The following is an 18,909-nucleotide window of genomic DNA, read 5'->3' as shown; positions in this document are numbered from 1 at the left end:
CAAAGAGGTTATTTTTTAGTTTACGCAGGCAAAAGCTATCAAGGATGGATGATAAGAAGGCTGAGGGAAACCTCTCAAATTAAAATTCAAGTTACTTTGTCAAGTTTCCAAACTTGAGTCAGTCCTCAGACCCAGAAAACTGGAGGCAGAAAGAGATGCTGGATCCCTATGAAAAGAATCCTGCAACTCCATAGCAATTGTATTCAGTTGAAAATTTTCTAGTCTTTTTCCCAATGGACTATTTACTCAAGTGACAGTCCATTTGGGAAAAGGGAATACTCAAACTCTTCAATGATTGTTGGACACGGTCGGAATTGATATTGATATCCAATATGGGGACTCAATATGCCATAATAGTCCTCCTGTTAAAGTTTAATCTTGAAGATCAGTTTGGGGAAATATGCCAGTGGGGCTGTATGAGGCCAGGAAATTAATGGAGTCCTGGAATCCTAGGTCTGGCTCGCATGGGTCCATTGGTTTCACAGACCCACCTGATGTTTGTTCACGTATAATTGGAATAGACATATTTGGAGTTTGGCAGAAACCGTTATAGTTGGTATTGGTTCCTTAAACAGTACTGTAGGAAATTTAGTAGGGAAAGCCAAATGAAAGCATCTGAAACTATGCCTCCACCCCAAGCCAACACAGTAAATAAAAAGATAACATTGCAGCCTGGTGAGAATGGTAGGCATTAGTGCTACCTTCAAAGATCTAAAGAATACATGATCTATAACAAATCCCCATTTAATTCACCAGAATAGTCCCTATAAAAATGGAATGAATCATGAATGAATGATTCACTACTGTAAATTTAATCAAGCGGTGTCCCCAGTTGTAGCTACAGAGCCAGATGTGATTTTACTAAAGCAGATGAACACAGCCTCCAACGCATATTAACTGGCCACTGATCTGGTGAGTGCATTCTTTTCCATCCCTATAAGAAAAGAGGATCCAAAACAGTTCATATTCATGTGAGATGGACAAGACTATGTAATTATGGTCTTGTCTTAGTTTATGTTAATGATTTGGCCCTCTGTGATAATATGGCTAAGAGAAGGAGTGTCTGTATGATGACTAACATAATAAAAAAATATTAAAAATAAAAGAGAGGTAGTGTCTAACATTCCACAGAATATCACATTGGTCCATTATATTGACAATGCCATGCTAATAAGACCAAACGAACAAGAAGTGGGCTAGTATGTTGGAAGCCTTGGCAAAATACATGTGCTTCAGAGGGTGGAGATTAAAGCTTCAGGACCCTCACACATTAATGAACTTTTTAGGGATCTAGAGTTCTGGAGAATGCCAGAATATCCCTTCCAAATAAAATAACAAAGAATTGTATTTTACACCTCCTACTACTAAGAAAGTAGCATAAATCTTCGTAGCCTCTTCGCGTTCTGGAGGCAGCACATTCTGTACCTGGGAATACTCTCTCACCGATTTGCTGGGTAACATTAAAAGCTGTGAACTTTGAGTAGTATCCAGAGCAGGGAAGAGCCCAGCAGAAGGACAAAGTTGTCAGAAACTAGTCTGACACTCGAGCCATATAACCCAGGAGATCCTATGGTACTAGATTCATCTGTGATGAGAGAAAATAGTGTGCAGAGTTGATGGAAAGTCCCAATGGTGACAAATCACAATGTAGACTTCTGGAGCTCTGGAGAAAGTCCCTGCCATCTAAAACAGGGGACAATTACCATTAAAAAAAAAAAAAGCAGTTACCATTGTGCTCCTTGCCCCTGGAAAATACAGAGCTTCTGACCATGAGATAAAAGAGACCTCTTGGGGCGCCTGGGTGGCACAGCGGTTAAGCGTCTGCCTTCGGCTCAGGGCGTGATCCCGGCGTTGTGGGATTGAGCCCCACGTCAGGCTCTTCCGCTATGAGCCTGCCTTCTTCCTCTCCTACTCCCCCTGCTTGTGTTCCCTCTCTTGCTGGGTGTCTCTATCTCTGTTGAATAAATAAATAAAATCTTTAAAAAAAAAAAAAAAGACCTCTCCATCATGAACTGGATTCAGTCACAAGGTGGGGCCAGTTCTGTGGCAATGCATTCTAAAATGGGTATGGTAAATCCAAGGTTGGGAACAAGAGCTGGAGAGCACAAGTAAGCTAATCAAGCAGGTAGCCCAGAGCCCTGTGCCATCAATCAGTTTACACTAGGGTATCTCCCATAGCTCACCTCTGTGGCTTAATGGAAGGGCCCTTGTGGAGATAGTAGAGAAGTAGAAAGCCCAAACTTTATTTATAGGGTAGCTGTGATGGATGGCAATGAGGGGAAATTGTCTCAGTGGGTAGAGCTTTGATGTTAAGTGCAATTAGTGATCAATTATATGTAGAGGGAGAACTGACCTGAGATAAAAATAGAGATGAACCCATGAACAATGGTGAATGGTCAAGGGCCAGGAAGGAGAAAGATTGGAAGATCAGAGACAAGGAGGTCTATGAAAAAGACAAGTGGGTAGATCTATGGAAGTGTACAGGAAGCATGAAGTTAATAACCAGCAGAGAACATCTACTATGGGAGAGAGACTAAAAAACTAGACAGAATGACTTGATCACCTGCTAAAAACCAACCTCTGTCATTGGCAATCCTGGTGATGGCACAATGGTTGCATGACCTAAATAGCTATGGTGCAAGTATGGAAGCTATGCATGGGTTACCATTCATTAAAACTGATTCAATTACTGCTACTGTTGAATGGATGCAGCCAATAACTTTTGGAATGGGCTAAGAACTTTGAACAAACACAGTGGATTATTGATTATTCTTACCCTTTCATCGTGTTAGTTTTTGAATGCCTTTGTGTGCCCACAGATAGTGCTGAGAGTGATATATTTTTCTGTAGGCCAGTCTGTCTCTGCAATAAATTTCTCAGATGCTTCCAGTAAGAGCATAAAGAAGTGCTCCTGCTCCCACAGGAGGCAGCAAGAACAAGAATGCATTGGTTGAAGAAGGGTCATTAAGAATAGAGGCTATAGTAAAACTACATTGGAAGATGATATGCTCTTGTATATAGAAAATTCTAAGGAAGTCACACACACACACACACACACACACACACACAAAACTACTAGAATAAGCAAGTTCTGCAAGGTGGCAGGATACAAGATCAATATATGAAAATCAATTGTAGTTCCATACACAAACAATGAACAATCCAAAAATGAATTTGAGAAAACAATTCCATTTATAATGGCATCAAAAGGAATAAAATACTTGGGAATAGATTTAGCAAAAGAAGTGTGAGACTTTTAAGACCAANCAATGAACAATCCAAAAATGAATTTGAGAAAACAATTCCATTCATAATGGCATCAAAAGGAATAAAATACTTGGGAATAGATTTAGCAAAAGAAGTGTGAGACTTTTAAGACCAAAATCTACAAAATATCATCACAAGAAATTAAAGATTTAAGTAGAAAGGTGTTCCATGTTTATAGATCGGAACACTTAATATTGTTAAGATGATGATACTTCCCAAATTGAGCCACATATTTAACACAATTCCTATCAAATCCCAGCTACTTTTTTTTTTACAGAAAATAACAAGCTGAACCTCAAAACTCATATGGAAATGAAAGAGACTGAGAATAGCCATAACATCTTGACAAAGAAAAACAGAGTTGAAGGATACACATTTCTTAATTTCAAAATTTACTATAAAACCACAATAATAAATACATTGTGGTACTCACATTAAGGTAGACATATAGATTAATTGAATAGCATTAAGAGTCCAGATCACACCATACATTTATGGTCAATCAATTTTTGATTCATGTGTCAATACAATTCCATGGGGGAAGAAAAGCCTTTCAACAAGTGGTGCTGGGACGACTGGATAGTCATAAGTGAAAGAATGAAGTTGGATCCCTACGTCACACCATATACACAAATTAACTCAAAATGGATCAGAGGCCTAAACGTAAGAGCTAAAACTGTTAAGATTCTTAGACGAAAACATAGGCATAAATGTATGTGACCTTAGATTAGGAGTTTTAGGTAGGACATCCAAAGCCTAAGCAACAAAAGAAACAATAGATAAATTGGACTTCATCAAAATTTTAAACCTTTGTACTTCAAAGGACACTATCAAGAAAGTGAAAAAAATACCCACATAATGGGAGAAAATACTGGTATTTGTAAAATATATGATGTTTATGTGTCATACATATTGCATGATTTCATTGGTACAAAATTTTGGGGAATAGGCAAATCCATAGAGAGAAAATCGATGAGCAGTTGCCAAGGGCTGAGAATTAGGGAGGAGTGGAGAGTGACTGCTAATAGGTACGGGATTCTTTCTGGCATGATGTAAATGTTCTGGAATTAGACAGTGCTGATCCATGCACAACTTTTTATATAAAAACTACTAAATTGTGCCCTTTGAGGGGTGAATCTCATGGTATATGAATTATATCTCAATAGAGCTGTTATTTTTGAAAGAAGAAAAGAACGAAGGTCATCAGACTATGAGGCTGGATGTGGGACGTGAACATTAGGCTGACTCACCATCTTGTCTATGAATATGTGCTTAGGCACACGCTGCTCCCACTTCTTAGAACATTTTCCCTACCTTTATTTCTGCCAATCCATGTCTTGTACTTCTAACATAGCTGGAGTATAAACTCTGCCTTCCTCATGTCAGTATCTAAAAACCTTATGGTCATACTACACCCTGGTTCCCCATCAAAGAATTCAACTAGGAATTGACTGCAATCCGTACTTGCTAAAAGTGCACTTACGATGTGCTATTTGAAAAAGACAGTCTAATGGGTATGCTAACTAGCCATTCTCTTAGATACTCCCAAGCTCTATCACTGTAATGAGTTATATCATTAGAAACAAGGTACCAGGGCCACATGATCCAGCCAGGCACAGGCTGTGAGTGATGCTATAATATTATAATAATATGCTATAATATTATATTCTCTGCTTTTATAAGGGTCTATATAAGAAATACCCATTTAAATGGCTTATCTATGTCTGCCACAAAACTGTAATTGAAGACTTTTCCATTATATTACCCAATGACCCTCATGTAAGGGCCCAGATTATAAATTTCTCTTTGTTTCCAGGAAAGAGTTAGCTTCTGCAGGTGAGTAACATGGATGTCTCTTTTTCTTTTCCTTTTCTTCTCTTTCTTTTCCTTTTCCTTAAACACAGAAACTGTCTAATGCAATAAAACAACCCACACTTAATGAGTCTGCTCCTGACCTTTATATGCTTTCCATTCCTGGACCATCACAACATCCTAAGATATATACACTGTTATTGCCCCTCTTTTACAGATGTGGAAACTGATGTTAAAAGAGATTAAATGACACTGGGAAGGGGCAGAGATGGAATTTGAACCAAGGCGGCCTGACTCCAGGAACCAGACTAAGGCCAGCCTCTGCTTTCACTTAGCTATATGGCCTCCCCACAAGGTTTATTTCCTGAGTCATCCGAAAAATGTTTGAATTAAGAGAGTGTACATACTAAATACATGTTTGCTTTATTCCCCGCATCTCCTAGTTGAAAATGCTCAATAAATAACATTGACTGATTTATTTTTCCAAGTGCTGAGATCCTTGGAAGAATGACCCCACATAAATTCTGGTGGCTGTGTTTATTAATGACGCAAAGGTAGTGATCGCACAGGCTGGAGGAGAGGAGGACAGGACTGAAAATGGAAATAATTCATTTTCTTTCTTAGATGAAATGCCTGGAAGTTTCATGGCACCTTAGCTGTCTAAAGTCTGGGCCTCTGGGTGCTTGCACACTGCTGGTGGGGATTTAATCATCTTATCTGATATATGTTTCCACGGAGTGACAGGTACTCCCTGACCCACTTCTGAACAGATTTACTTCGTCTGATAGGCTTGGGGGAAAGACCTTTATTCAGCCAGCATGATTCAGCTGGTCTGTGGGGCTGCTTATCTGTAAACACATTCGTAAGCAAGCTAGCTCTCAGCTTGCAGAATTTTGATTAGTTAAGTTTCCTTTCTTTCCTCCCTCCTCCCTTTTCTTACCTTACTAGTATCTATAGGTCTGATACCTGGCCCCTATGTGGTTGAGAAATTAGAGAGCACCAAGATTTTCATAAGTGAGGGCCTCACCTCCTAGCCAGACATTACTGACCTTTTGGTTTCTTAGCCCCTGTAGTTTCTGGTAGATTCCCACTTGAGAGTCCTGAGTGCCACAGGAAAATGACACGCATACTCTCCAAGAACTTGCTCCTCAAAGTCCGGTCTCTGGACCAGCTGCAGCAGCATCTCCGGAGAGCTGGTTAGACGTGAAGAATCTGGGGCCTCACTCAGGCCTGCTGAGTCTGAATCTGCAGTGAGTCATGCACAGTAAGGCTGGCAAAGCACTGGTTTCAGAATACCTCAGCCGCAAGGAGGGAAAGCAGCTGCCCTACCGAACAGACCTCCCAAGGCTGTCCCTTGAGTGTGGCTCGGATGGAATCATAAGATGCTGGTGTGGTGCTCAGGAGTCACGAATAAGGGCACTGACTGGCTGTGTGCCTTCAGCGGGGCTCTGATGCCACCCTTGCTCCTTTCTGCTCTCTGAGAAGGGGCACACATGTTGTCTGTTAGATCTTTCCCTCCACTGACGTGTAGAACACCTAGAGACCCGGGGTATTGCTTCCATGGTTATTAGAGTTCATAGCAAATGTCATTAGTGCGTCCCAGGGAGTAATTTTCTCCCCTTCTGTATACCACCAATGCTTTGTACATCTCTACTGGAGAATGCACCGCTCTGACTTGCTTACTCATCCCCATCCCCCACATTATACTGTACAGTTTTTCATGGCCCAGAAACACATAGAGTCTTGACTATTCTGCACCTACCCTAGTGCCTAGCACTTACCAAAAGAAGGGAGGGGGGAAGGATGGGAGGAAAGGAAGGAGGGAGGGAAGGGAAGGAGGAGGGAAAGAAGAAAGAAATGGGATTGAGTTTTAGGGATTTGAAAGCATATATGTATTCTGGAAGTTGGGAAGGATTGGGCAAAAGTATGCAGAGAGGTGAGTGTTCAGAAAGAGAATGGAAAGAAAAATCTTAGGGAAATCTTAGGGGATAAAGCATTTGGGTTACAGCTAAGGGGATAAATCAAGAATTAAGGTCACTTAAATACAAGTGCAGAGCCAACATGCAAATTCAGGTCTGTCTGACTTAATGGCCTACACTGTCTCCTGTGCCACACTGCCTTTAAGGGCATAAAAGGATAACAGTAGAAGGACCCCTCATATCTGCGTAAGAAATCCAATTCCCTTGTCCTCAGGGGAGGAAACGGGGGCTCAGAGAAGTGGCTTGACATGCTCACAGTTACAGAGCTGGCTGGTGGCAGACGCGGAATAAAAAACCAATAAAAGGGGGGGGTCTGTAGCCAGTCACATAACCTGAATTTTTCAGCCTCTCCCTTCCAGGCCAGGGGCCAGTTGTGTGTCTCAGTGGCTCCTGGTCTGTATTCTCACTCTACTGCTGGACAGAGCAAGCACTCTTACTGCACAGCAGAGTGTTGCCTCATTAATAGTCTCTGCCATGGCCTTAGACCAAGGTCATATATTTGCCATAGGGACTGCACAGCCTATAGCCTTTGCATGTTTTTAGTACCTAGACATCTCTAGCCCTCACAACAAAGATGGTTTGCAGAAGTTACTGGATTTGTAATGGTATTCAAACTCTAATTGGTGGTAGAGAAAACAGCAAGCAATCAGAGGCAGGATGTTGTAATTAAAAATCATTGAGCTGATAGAGTTATCAGGAAACCAGCAAATTGATCCCTCTCTCTCCAGCCTAGATGGAAACATGTCTACTCCATGCTTACAGCTTCTCAGGGGAGAGACTTTCGCCTTTGCCTTTCAGTTGTTACAACAGCTGATTACTTTTGCTAGATCCACTCCCAGGAGAAGATGGGAGGATACTCCTACCTCTTGGAAGTCCTCTTTTCCTTCCCAGAAATGTGTCTGCCCTTCCCCACCCTCACACTCCCAAGCCCTGAAACTAGGTCCCTGTCATCTCCCAGGACCCAGCTATCATTCTCTGGCAGAAAGAGGTAGGGGAGAAAGACTGCTCTTCCTTCCCTGCTGATGGATACAACCTCGGGCAAGTTCTCTGGCCTCTTCTCCCTCATGTCAGAAGCAGGTAGACTAGATGGCCTCTAAAAACCTTCCAGCTCCAAAAATCTCATCCTTGATTTTGCCAGTGGGTTAACGCCTAAGAGTTATTTCTTCCTAGGGGCATTTTACTTTTCATACAAAATATAATGGCAAAAAAAAAAGATCTCTCCTATATGCAAGAGAATAGACTCACACAATGAAACCACAGGCCTTGGAGGTGATATTCTGGGGCAGGACATTATGGAGGCAACATATCCCATCTACTCATAAGGCAGCTCTGCCCATCACGATGACTACGTTCATATTTGTGAAAAGAAGCCAAGAATTGGGTCTCAACTCTTTGTGATTCCCTGTATTTGAAGAGATCTTCATTTAATTTTTTGGCCTTGGATGCATGAATATGATTGCAGAACATAGCATTATATTATTAGCAGGGGGCATTAAACGTGTTATTTAGTATTAGAGGTATTAGTCTCGAGCATTAGGACAGATTAGCATTTGATGTATTAGTTCTTCGGGGTTACAATTAAGGCTTGGATTCCTGATTGTTATATCCGATAACTGAATTGTGATTTGGCTCTTAATTCTACATTGAGTTCACCAACATTGACAGCCCAGTACTAATTAATTAATGACAATTCTTTATTTTCAACTGTGTATAAGAATAGGTTGTTCACATCTTCTGATTTATTATAGACTTTCAAGGTGACAGTTTTGACTAGGGACAGCCTTTTCACATTGTGGCATTTCTTAGCCTGGCTTTCTGAGAAACTGTATGCTGAATCCATGGTTTCAAGCCTTTAAAAACCTCCTAAGGAATTTTGCCTTCCCATCCTTTACCCCCTATTCACCCCCTCCCTTCTTTCACTTGCTTTCCAGAAACAAAATCTTTGGTCTGTTGCTTTGACTCAAGCTCTGGTACACCAAACACCCCATCACTGTCTCAGAACCGAAGAGTCAGGGATCCACAACAGATAACGGATGAGTAGGTCAAATAGAAACATTTCTTCTACTGTGATTAATTAATAATGTCTTTTAGGCCTTCTGTCAATATGGTACATATGGTTCTGTATCTGGGCTCACAAGGGCACTCCTAAATATTTACCAATATGTAATAGTGCTTTTAAATGGACTTGATACACTCAGCTTTGTGGTTTCAGCCTTCGAGCCGGCAAGAAGTGGAAATCTTCGTAAACTGTGTGCATCTATTTCTAAATTCTTAATACATGGCACCATCATCTTCCCAGAGCCTTCCTAAGACGAGGAGTCTGAGGTAAGAAGACACAACACCCTTTTTAAGATAAGAAGCACAACTCTGTAGGCAGGCTTTTCCCCAGTCTGGTCTGATTCAGAGACTTTGACAACTGGGGATTCTCACCCTTACCCTGTGGCACTGGCCCCAGTAAGACCTGAGCCTCACGTACTGACCGAGTTCTCGCCAGGGCAGTACCTTTACGCCACTGAAGGTGTACGCTTCCTGCACAGCGCCTTCTCGGCAGCTCTCCTCCTCTGAATACTACTATGCACGGTGCGCCTTTAATTCCCGGGCAAGAGCCTGTGCCCACCCCGTCCTACAGTGTGGAGCCATGCAGAGTGAGCGCTGAAGTATGACTCTGGTATCTGTCTTACACCTCTCAAACCCCATCACTGCAAAGTATCAACGCCTTTCTAGCCCTGGCAACCTCCTTCCCCACAACAGCACACTCCTCTGGCCTGTCAATACCCCACTGACGAAGATGACGTCTGCTGGTTCCATCTTCCACAGTTGAGTGGCTTGGTATAAATTCCCCAAAGCAAGCCGTGGCTGAGTAGAAATAGCCAATACCTGTGTCCACCCCTGGATTCTCTGGATTTCTACCCTAGAAGGCTCCAGGGGAATTGTGAAGAAAGAAATGCTGGAGGCTGCTTATCTACCAAGCATTTCAGGTCCTTGTGGGTTGAAATACGGTGCCATGATTAAATCGGATGCCGAATTCTTCTCTAGGCAACAATAAACGTAGAAGGCTCTTGGGCACATTGATATGGCCATCCTTTCCATCTCCCAGTTCATTTTGTACCAGTTGAGATACAGCCCAGGTCGGGAATGGAGTACTTAGTATGTATGTGGTGACTTTCGCCTGAAGAAAATGGGGGTCCATCATGCCTCCACATTGTACTTGGAGCCTGTGGAGAATAGACAGGGAAGAGGTTCTGCAAGAGATTTGCTATGAAATGCTTCTCAGACCACCTGGGGGAGGCATTATGGTGAGAATGATGCCTTATTCTGTGTGGTGTACATCCAACCTGCTTTTTAGGCTGCAAAAGTGGTCATCAGACAAAATGGAGAAAACCAATGCATCCTTCATAAGGCGCAGAGAGGATGGGAAACTCTCCAGATGTCCGCAGCAGCGGCGGCAAAGAGGAGCCCCCGTTAGTCGGCATTTGCCCAGCACCAAGCCTGCAGTTCCCCTTGTGAGCAGGGACTTGGACGCTACTCTCCTGATAGCGGGAAATCTTGGTTATAGGACTTGTGTAAGTTCTCATGCCTGCGAAAAGGGGCGGGGGATGGCAGGTATCCAGATAACTCTGGGAGAGTTCTGCTTCACTCCATTCTTCATTTAACAACCCCCACATACACACATGCACACACACACACACAGCCAGTCAAGCCAGACCTCGCTCACTTGTGAGAGCATACACTCATCAACCAGCCTCCCCCGCAGCAATAGCCACCATCCATGACTGCCCATGCATCACACATGGAGCAATTAGGAAAAAAACAAAAACAAAAAACCCAGGCAGCCCAAGGAGCTATACCCTTTTTTTCCCCTCTTTTTCTCTCTCATTTTTCCCCTAAAAAAGGTCTTTTAAGAAAATATATTAAACCAGGTAAACTTTTACTCATATGTTCATGTGACTGGAGCAGATTGACAAAGAAAACAATCACAAAATAAATATTTTCGTTTTGTTTTGTTTTTAAAAAAGAACATTTCCCTATACATCGTCTCTTTCTAACTTGACAGAGCTGCTCTCTTGGACAGAACAGGTGTGTGCAAGAGGAGCTCCAGCTGGACCACGAGGGGAACATGGAGCAGAGTGGGGAGGCTGAGGAAGCCAGGGGGCCGGAGGGAGGAGTGGGGCGCAGAGCAAGCCTGCCTGCCTGCCCTTGCGGTCCTCTGTCGGTGTCACCTTGAGTTTCTCGGGGGAGCCGGCTTGAGAAGCAGTGTCTGGGAGGGCGCAGACGAGGCAGCATACAAAAAGTAAGAACCAACGTGGGGCATCACAAAACAACACCATTTTTAAGAAATCGGGTTAAAAAGGATACAAAAGTGACTCCACGGAGGGGGGTCAGGAACTGCTCCTGTTCCTACCGCTGTGGCCCCTCTTGCTTTCTTGAATGCTAAGAATCACTTTTCAGGATTTACCTTTTCATGGTTTGGCTGGTTCTTTTGCTTAATCTCTCCCTTGGCTCCTCTCCTTCAACTGCGTTCACTTGAAAGCACCGACTTTACAGATTTGAGGCTGCTGAGTTGTAGCCTCCCTGTGTGAGTGAGAGTGTGTGCATGTGTGCACGCACGCATGTGGTGTGTGCATGTGTGCAGTGGCGGTTCCTTTCTCTCCAGCCTGCTTCAGTCCAAGCCCTGAGGTCCCGTTGGCTGGGTGCTGCAAGGCTCAAGGGAGAGCCCTGTTGGCACTAAGGTGAGGGCTCGGATGATCTCTGCACCCCGGATTCATGGATCACCCTGGACCACCTCCCTGCCCAGCACTGGAGCGGGGCCCCCGTTAGCTACAGAGCTTGCCTGTCTCATACTCCACGGGGTTTGGCAGCTTGGAATTGAAAGCCCTCAGGGAGGACTGGATCCTTCCCACCTCATTGTTGGCCAGCTTGAGCCGATGCCGGAGCAAGCAGGAGAAAAGGTCAAGCCGGACTTTGCCGGGTGGAGAAAGCTGGTTTACCCGGTCCCTAAGCTCTATGAGCTGCAAGAGGGCGGAGTCCTGGGAACCTTGCGTGTACGGGTAGTCTAACTGGAGAATTAAGTCCCGGATGGCATCCGGGTCGAAGGGGAGGCTGTAGCCAAAGACCTGCAGGGTGTTGATTTTCATGTATCCTAAGTTCTTGGAGGGATCGGTCATCTCCAGGGGCTCGTAGTAGATTGTCTCATTGGAGCTGTCGTCCAGGGACTTGATTCGGCTCCGTAGGTAAACATGGACTGTCTCGAAGAAGGTCTTCCACCTGTTTCCCAAAGTGATAGTCCAGTTCTGGCACTGGGCGGCCGCGTCCACGTTAGTCCTCTCCCAGTTGGGGAAGGTGCCCTCACTCACAGGCATGAACCAGCTCTCAGAGTGGCTGCCCCCGAACGGGTTGACGTAGATGGCCATGACGGGCTCCAGCGTGCTGTTCTTGGTGAGGCAGATCTGCAGGGACAGGGCCAGCATAACGTGCACCAGCCCCGGCTTGTACTTGTTGCTCTTAAGCGTGAGCAGCATGCGCTTCCGCCACGAGGGGTCAAACCAGCTGCCCAGGCGCATGTCGTTGCTGATGAAGATGGAGTGCACCTCGATGCGGCTGTCCCGCTTCTGCAGCAAGTACTTCAGCTCCAGGTCCTGCAGGTCTGTCTCCAGCCCCAGAAAGTTCTCCAGGGACTCGGCCACCTCCGGCCGGCACAAGCCCTGGGCCAGCACATAGCCTGGGTTGCAGCCCCCGCAGCGTGTGCTGTTGTCCGGAGCACAGTGGGCGCACGCAGGCCCTTCCCCCAGGGCACACGGGATGGGGCCCTGGCAGGAAGACTGGTCATAGGGGCAGGTGCAGCTGTGGCTCTGTTCCAGGAAGGTGCCAGGGAAGGTGCTTTCTCCACAGTAGAGGAGGGACTGGACTCGGTTCCACCAGTAGGACAAGGACCTTTGGGAAGGGAGGTAGAAATGAATGAAAAGTCATAGGAAGCACAGTGCCGTCTCCCCTGACGGTAGGAGGAGATGGACTAATAGGCACGGAAGGTAATGAGAAAGATAAAACCCCAAGTTCTCTGAAGGATGGAAATCCCCTACTGCACCACTTTGGAACGACTGAGTCAGGCCCAGAGCTCAGCGTCTGCTGGATCAACACCACAAACACTCGACAGCAAGCTTGGCCTCGAAGCAGCCGGCTTCCTCCCTCCCCAGTACCCCGCCTTCGCTTACGCCACAGCCTGCAGAAATCTCCCACAGCCTCTGCACCCAAACCCCTTCCGTAGTTTTCAGCCTTCTAGATAAGATTGTCCACCTGGCTCTCCCTCCTTCCCGCGTCCCATCAGTTTCTTTCCCACTACTCCGTCCCTGTCCTTTCTATTCCCTCTGCTCTGTCACTCTGCCACCGAGGACAGGAATCTCCTATGGCTGGCTCGCTCTTTAGATTTATATCTCCGCTCCTCTGATGTCTCCTCAAAGAGGTCTTCCCTGACACCCTCTCCAAAAGAACCACCCAGTCGCTCTCTAGCACATCGCTCTGTTCTTCCAGAATCCATGGCAAGAAGCAGGATTGGAAGTGATTGTTTATTGCTCCCATGCTCACAGACGGCTTCTCTGCCGATGCCGTGAAAGCAGGGACGCTGCGTGATTCGCCAGCATATTCGCAGAAGCCAGGTACGCAGTTCAGAGTGATTTGTTGTTAAGATAAATGGGAACCCCTCTCAAGAGCCTCTGCCGGTCTGAGCTCTCCACTCCACTTCCCTTTTTACCAGCGCCTCGGTGAGAGCCGCATCTCCCTGCCCTGCACACCACTTCCATCTCTCCCACACAATCTGGCCAAGACTTCCTTCTCCAAGGTGGCTTTTGTCTCCAGCTCTCACTTTTTACTAGACCATGTCTCTGATTGATGTTCCACAAACGTGAATTTAAGTGGCTGCCACATAGTTAAAATTTTATAGTTTTATGTTTCTGTATATTTATTAGATCTTCCCAATGAACAAATACCACCCCCCCACACACACACACTCACACACAGCTTAAAATTAGAATACGCAGTGTGCACTCGTTGAAAAAATGGGCACACAAAAGGGTGGATGAGTGAGTGTCTCCGACCACACAGCCCCGCTCTGCTGCCGGGGTGGTGGGGCCTCGCCTTCCTTTCCTCCTGTGACTGAGAGCAGTCACTTGCTTGAAGCAGCCCAATGTGTGCATTCTCACCGGATGCAGTCGGAGTGTGGGCTTCCACTCCACCCCTTTCTTGCCTAAAAAAACGCCTTAGAATAGAAACGAGTGAGAATTGGAGTATTATTAGAATAACATGGGAATCCACTATAATTTATATAGAAGTAAAATTAGCCTCTCTCTGTTTCCTCTCCCTCACTTCAGACGCGAGTCGTAATGGAGAAGGACACACAAGGCAGTGAAGACAGCAGGAGAATCTCAAAGGCCTCCCGTGGGTCACCACTGTGGATCTCCCGCATTGGACAGAGGGCCCCCCGGCTTCAGCAGCTCTGGGGGAAGGTACCAGGCGCGGGCCCTGGCAGCTGGGGAGCTCACCTCTCCTTGGGCAGGCGGAAGCGAGGCTGCCGGGGGCAGCGCTTACAGAGGTTGAAGAGCCGGCGGACAATCCGACGGGTCTTCTCGAACAGCAGTTTCAGGCTGGCTCCCAGCTGCTGGTAGCGGTGCTGAAGGCTGGTGTCCATGGCCCAGAACTGGGAGATGGCCGTGGAGTTCAGGAACCTGTCGTCAGGTAGCCTTTTCAGCAGGGCCTGGAATTCCTCTGTGGGCCAAGACACAAAGCTGAGCTCGGGGGGCGTCAGGCAGACCCTGGGAGGGGCAGCCCTGGCGAGTCCCTGCCTGAGGAAGGAGGCTTCCCATCTGCTTTCCCAGGTCATTTTACATATTTCTTTTTCAACAGCTTTCTTTGGAAAATAATTAACATACTATGAACTATAGCTTTAGGATTCTTTTCTCTCTTTCCTGTCCCTAATAGGCTTCTGAATTTCAAACCAGATTTCTGTCACTGCCAGGCAGGCCAGAGGTGCTGCTTTTGCCAATGACCTTGGGACGCACCACCTTCTCCCTTTGTAACTCCTTATACATCATTCGCAATGGCCACAGGCTAGCCCTCTTCAGTCACACCACGAACGCCCTGGGGAAGATGTGAGGCAGTCACAAAGGGAAGAGTGCACAGCTGGCGAATGTGGACACAGGGAGACCGAGAGCCCAGCTCAGAAAGCTCCTTAGAAAACTACCAGTCCCTGAGCCCAGCCTCTTCCGTCCACATCCTTCTCTCGGACTCTGAAACACCCTTCATCTCTTTCAAGCTTCAGCTCTTGGCAGATTCCCATTCTTTCCTATAGCTAATCCAGAAGCAAGATGCTCTCTGGTTCTTGGTGCCTCCCTGATCTTGGTGCTGACCTTGACGCTCTCTGAGTTCTCGGAGCTTCCTGGGCACAGCATGTGTGCTGAATTCACGATCAGATCTGCTTTTACTTGGGACCTGCAGCCACTGTCTCCTGGTGGGGGTCCAGATAGCCCTCGTTTACTCATTAGCGGTAAATAACTCATGGTGGTGAGAGCCCAATGTCATGTCCCGCAGTAAGCATCGCTGAACATGTCCCACCATCACAACTCCAGTGCCGCTGGGGTTGTGGGGACTGGAATGTTCTCCTTAGCAACTAACTGCCATGTCTGGGACTTGAAATGACAATGCCCAGGGCCTCAGCTCATTCTGATTTCTCAAACACCTGATTATTCATCCCTTTCTCCCCCTTTCCCAGTGGCTGGAGAATCACACTAGTGATGACATTAACAACTAACATGTACGTCGCTCTTTTTTTTTTTTTTAAGAGACAGAGAGAGGCAGAGAGAGAATCTTAAGCAGGCTCCATGCCCAGTGCAGAGAGCCCGACATGGGGCTCCATTTCATGACCCTGAGGTCATGACCTGAGCCGAAATCAAGAGTCAGTTGCTTAACCACTGAGCTACCCAGGTGCCCCTCATACTTCTTTTTATAAAACATTTAAGCTCACAAAAGAGCACAGGAATAACAGGATAAACTGCCATGTGCCCACCACCTAGATTTAGCCATTTTGCCATATTGGCTTTGGTGTTTTGTTCTGTTCTGTTTTGTTTTTGAGAAATAAGGCAAAGAGAATATATAATCAAAGGCCCTAAACTTCTCTCTTGGATGTTTGATCATTACCATATATTTCTTCACATTTTCTGCAAACATATCTATCTGCAAAAATATTAAGTATTGGCTAGTATGTTTTTAAGCATCATATAAATAGTGCTAAATACATCTTATGTTTAATACATATTATTTTGGTACTATTATATTGATAAAATACGTATATATAATACATAACCTTCTTCATTTTGTTTTGTTTTACCCAACATGTTTCTGAGCTACATTCACATAACTATCGCCCACTTAGTGTTGAAATGTATGAACGTACCAGAGTTACTTATGCATTAATGTTATCTACACTATCCCACGTGAGCCTTCCATCCACCTATTATGATCACTCTCCCTCTTTTACAGATGAGGAAATGGGGGTATTGTGAAGCTGTATGGCTGATGCAAGGTCATAAAGCCGGTCAGTAACAGAGTGTCTTAGTCTTTGGGGGCTGCGCTCAGAAAATGCCACACACTGACTGGCTGATAAACAACAGGAATTTATTTCTCACAGTTCAAGAAGCTGGGAGTCCGAGATCAGGACGCCAGCACAGTCAGGTTCTGGTGAAGCCCTCTTCCAGGTCTCGGAGGGCTAACCCTTCGCTGTGTCTTCACGTGGCAGAGGGGAGAGGGATCTTTCTGGGGCATCTTTTATAAGAGCACTAATCCCTCATCACTTCCCAAAGGCCCCACCTCTCTGGGCATTATATTTTCAACATACGAATTTTGGGGGGCACAACATTCAAAGCATACCCAGACCAAGGACTCAAAACCAAGACCTGAATCTAGATCTCAAGGTAACATTGATACTGGTTATACCCGCAGCAAGCATAATCAGCATGCACTGGGTGCCTCCTACAACTTAGTCTATGTATTTCATTCATTCAACAAATATTCCTTGTGTACCTTATGTGCAGGCAAGGCCTACGCCCTCAAATATATTCACCTGAACTTACTAAGTCCTTAAAACGCATCTTTTTGGTAGGGGTTCTGTCCCTTTGCATCGACAGCAAAAGATAACCACTCGAGACTTGAGGTGGTGAGACAACCTGCTACGGGTCAGGGACATAGGAAGTGGATGAGCCAGGATCCGCACCGAGTTCCCCATATTCTAGTCCTGCACCTCCCAGCCACTCCCCATGGACCGGGAGGAAATGTGGGCCAGCCAGCTACTCACCTGACTCCTCAAACTGCCGGTTGTGGGTCACCCAGGAGTCCTGGATCTGCAGCAGGCTGTCCTCCATGGCCTGGATGTCTGCGTCGGGACAGTTGCATTCCGGGAAGGCAGGGCTGCACTTGCACCAGCAGTCACTCCCCCTGCAGACAAGCTCTCCCTCCGAGCTGCACGTGATGTAGCTGAGCGCAGCCACCACAAAGCGCTCACGCAGGTGCTCCGGCAGCAGCACCTGCAAGCCTAGGGAAAGGACGCGTCGGGGAACTGTGGGGTGGGCCCGGTGGGGACTCGGTTGCCCACACTCAGGGCTGCAGGGTCCCCAGCTGGGGTTCTGCAAACTTGTGCCTTCTGGGCCCAAGAATGGTCGGTCACCCCAGAGCCTGACCCTGTGGAGGTGGTTGGGTAAAAGGGTCACGGGGCTCCGGTGACCGGGAGGGGCGGGGGCGGGGATCTGAAAATGCAGATGAGGGGCAGCGAAGCCCAAGGCTCAGTCTCGAACCCCTCCCATCAGCCAAACTGAGAGCATGCATATCATATGAATGGCCTTATTGGCTATGCATCAGCATTTCCAGGATGGAAACGGGAAGATGTTTCAGATAAAAGAAGAGCTTAGGGCCCTCACGGGGGAGGAATCAAGGCTCGATGGGCTTTTCGCTCTGTTTCCGATAGCCATCCTGGTTCTGGCTTCACTGAGCTGAGCAGCCCACACCGTAAGATGTTATGCTGACCGCCCTCCCAGCCCTGATGACCAAGGACGCTGCTCTAGTTAGGAAGTGGGACAGGTGCTGCTGGTACGTAACGTCCAGGCATCACACCAAGTACTTTGCATACGTGATCACAAGTAATGTTCTGGGCCTACTGAGGCTCATCTAGGTGAGGAAATCTGAGCCCAGTGGCGACAGTGACCTGACCAAGTCACAGTGCTAGCGAAGTTGGCTTGGTGTCAGACCCTGCCCCTGGTACCATCAGGTCATACTGCGTCGCTGGGACTGGCTGCTTGTCTCAGTACGCTTTAACTCTTAAGGAGATTTCAAAGTCAGGTGGTGGTAGGCATCCCAAGTTCAGTCAAGCCTGGGCAGGTATGATGGCTCTCAGCTCTCTTTTCTAATTAGCTGCCTCCGATCTTGGACATAATCCACTAAATTGCTCCAAGCTTCAGTTTTCCTACCCATCTGTGGTGGATATTGGTTTACCAGTAGCAGAATATACTCCCAGTTCAGCTTCAAGCCACAGGGGGTGTCAGTTGGAAGCATATCGAGAGATGAATGAAGGACAGGCAAGCCTTCAGAGGCAGCCTGGGCCAGGTTCGAGATTAGACCTGCAAGAGGCTCACCCAGGAGGGACATTGTGAGAGACTGTGCCAGGAGGGTGAGAGACAGAAGAACTCCTGGATGCGACGAGCAGCCCTCTCCTCAAACATCTGCCAGCGCTTCACTGTCATGCCCTTGACCTTGTTCTCGGCGGGAAATCACAGAGCCCAAAGTATGGATCCTTGTCTCAACAGACCTCAAAACAGAA

General features: G+C 46.4%; 1 protein-coding gene across 1 annotated transcript in view; it reads right to left on the bottom strand.

Moving 5' to 3' along the window:
• Positions 1-5,781: 5,781 nt before the first annotated feature.
• Positions 5,782-18,909, bottom strand: part of BRINP2 (BMP/retinoic acid inducible neural specific 2) — a 123,522-nt gene continuing 110,394 nt past the window's right edge. Inside the window, exons 6-8 of the mRNA XM_011220937.3 lie at positions 17,395-17,631; positions 14,591-14,813; positions 5,782-12,989 (exon numbers count right to left, since the gene is read on the bottom strand). Coding sequence (XP_011219239.3) covers positions 11,873-12,989; positions 14,591-14,813; positions 17,395-17,631 — 1,577 coding nt within the window. The 3' untranslated portion in view covers positions 5,782-11,872. The remainder of the gene's footprint in view (positions 12,990-14,590; positions 14,814-17,394; positions 17,632-18,909) is intronic.

Source organism: Ailuropoda melanoleuca, chromosome 8 (assembly GCF_002007445.2).
Source record: "Ailuropoda melanoleuca isolate Jingjing chromosome 8, ASM200744v2, whole genome shotgun sequence".
In the NCBI taxonomy this organism is placed as follows: domain Eukaryota; kingdom Metazoa; phylum Chordata; class Mammalia; order Carnivora; family Ursidae; genus Ailuropoda; species Ailuropoda melanoleuca.
The sequence above is the reverse complement of the archived record's forward strand: the minus strand, read 5'-3'. Positions and strand labels throughout refer to the sequence as shown.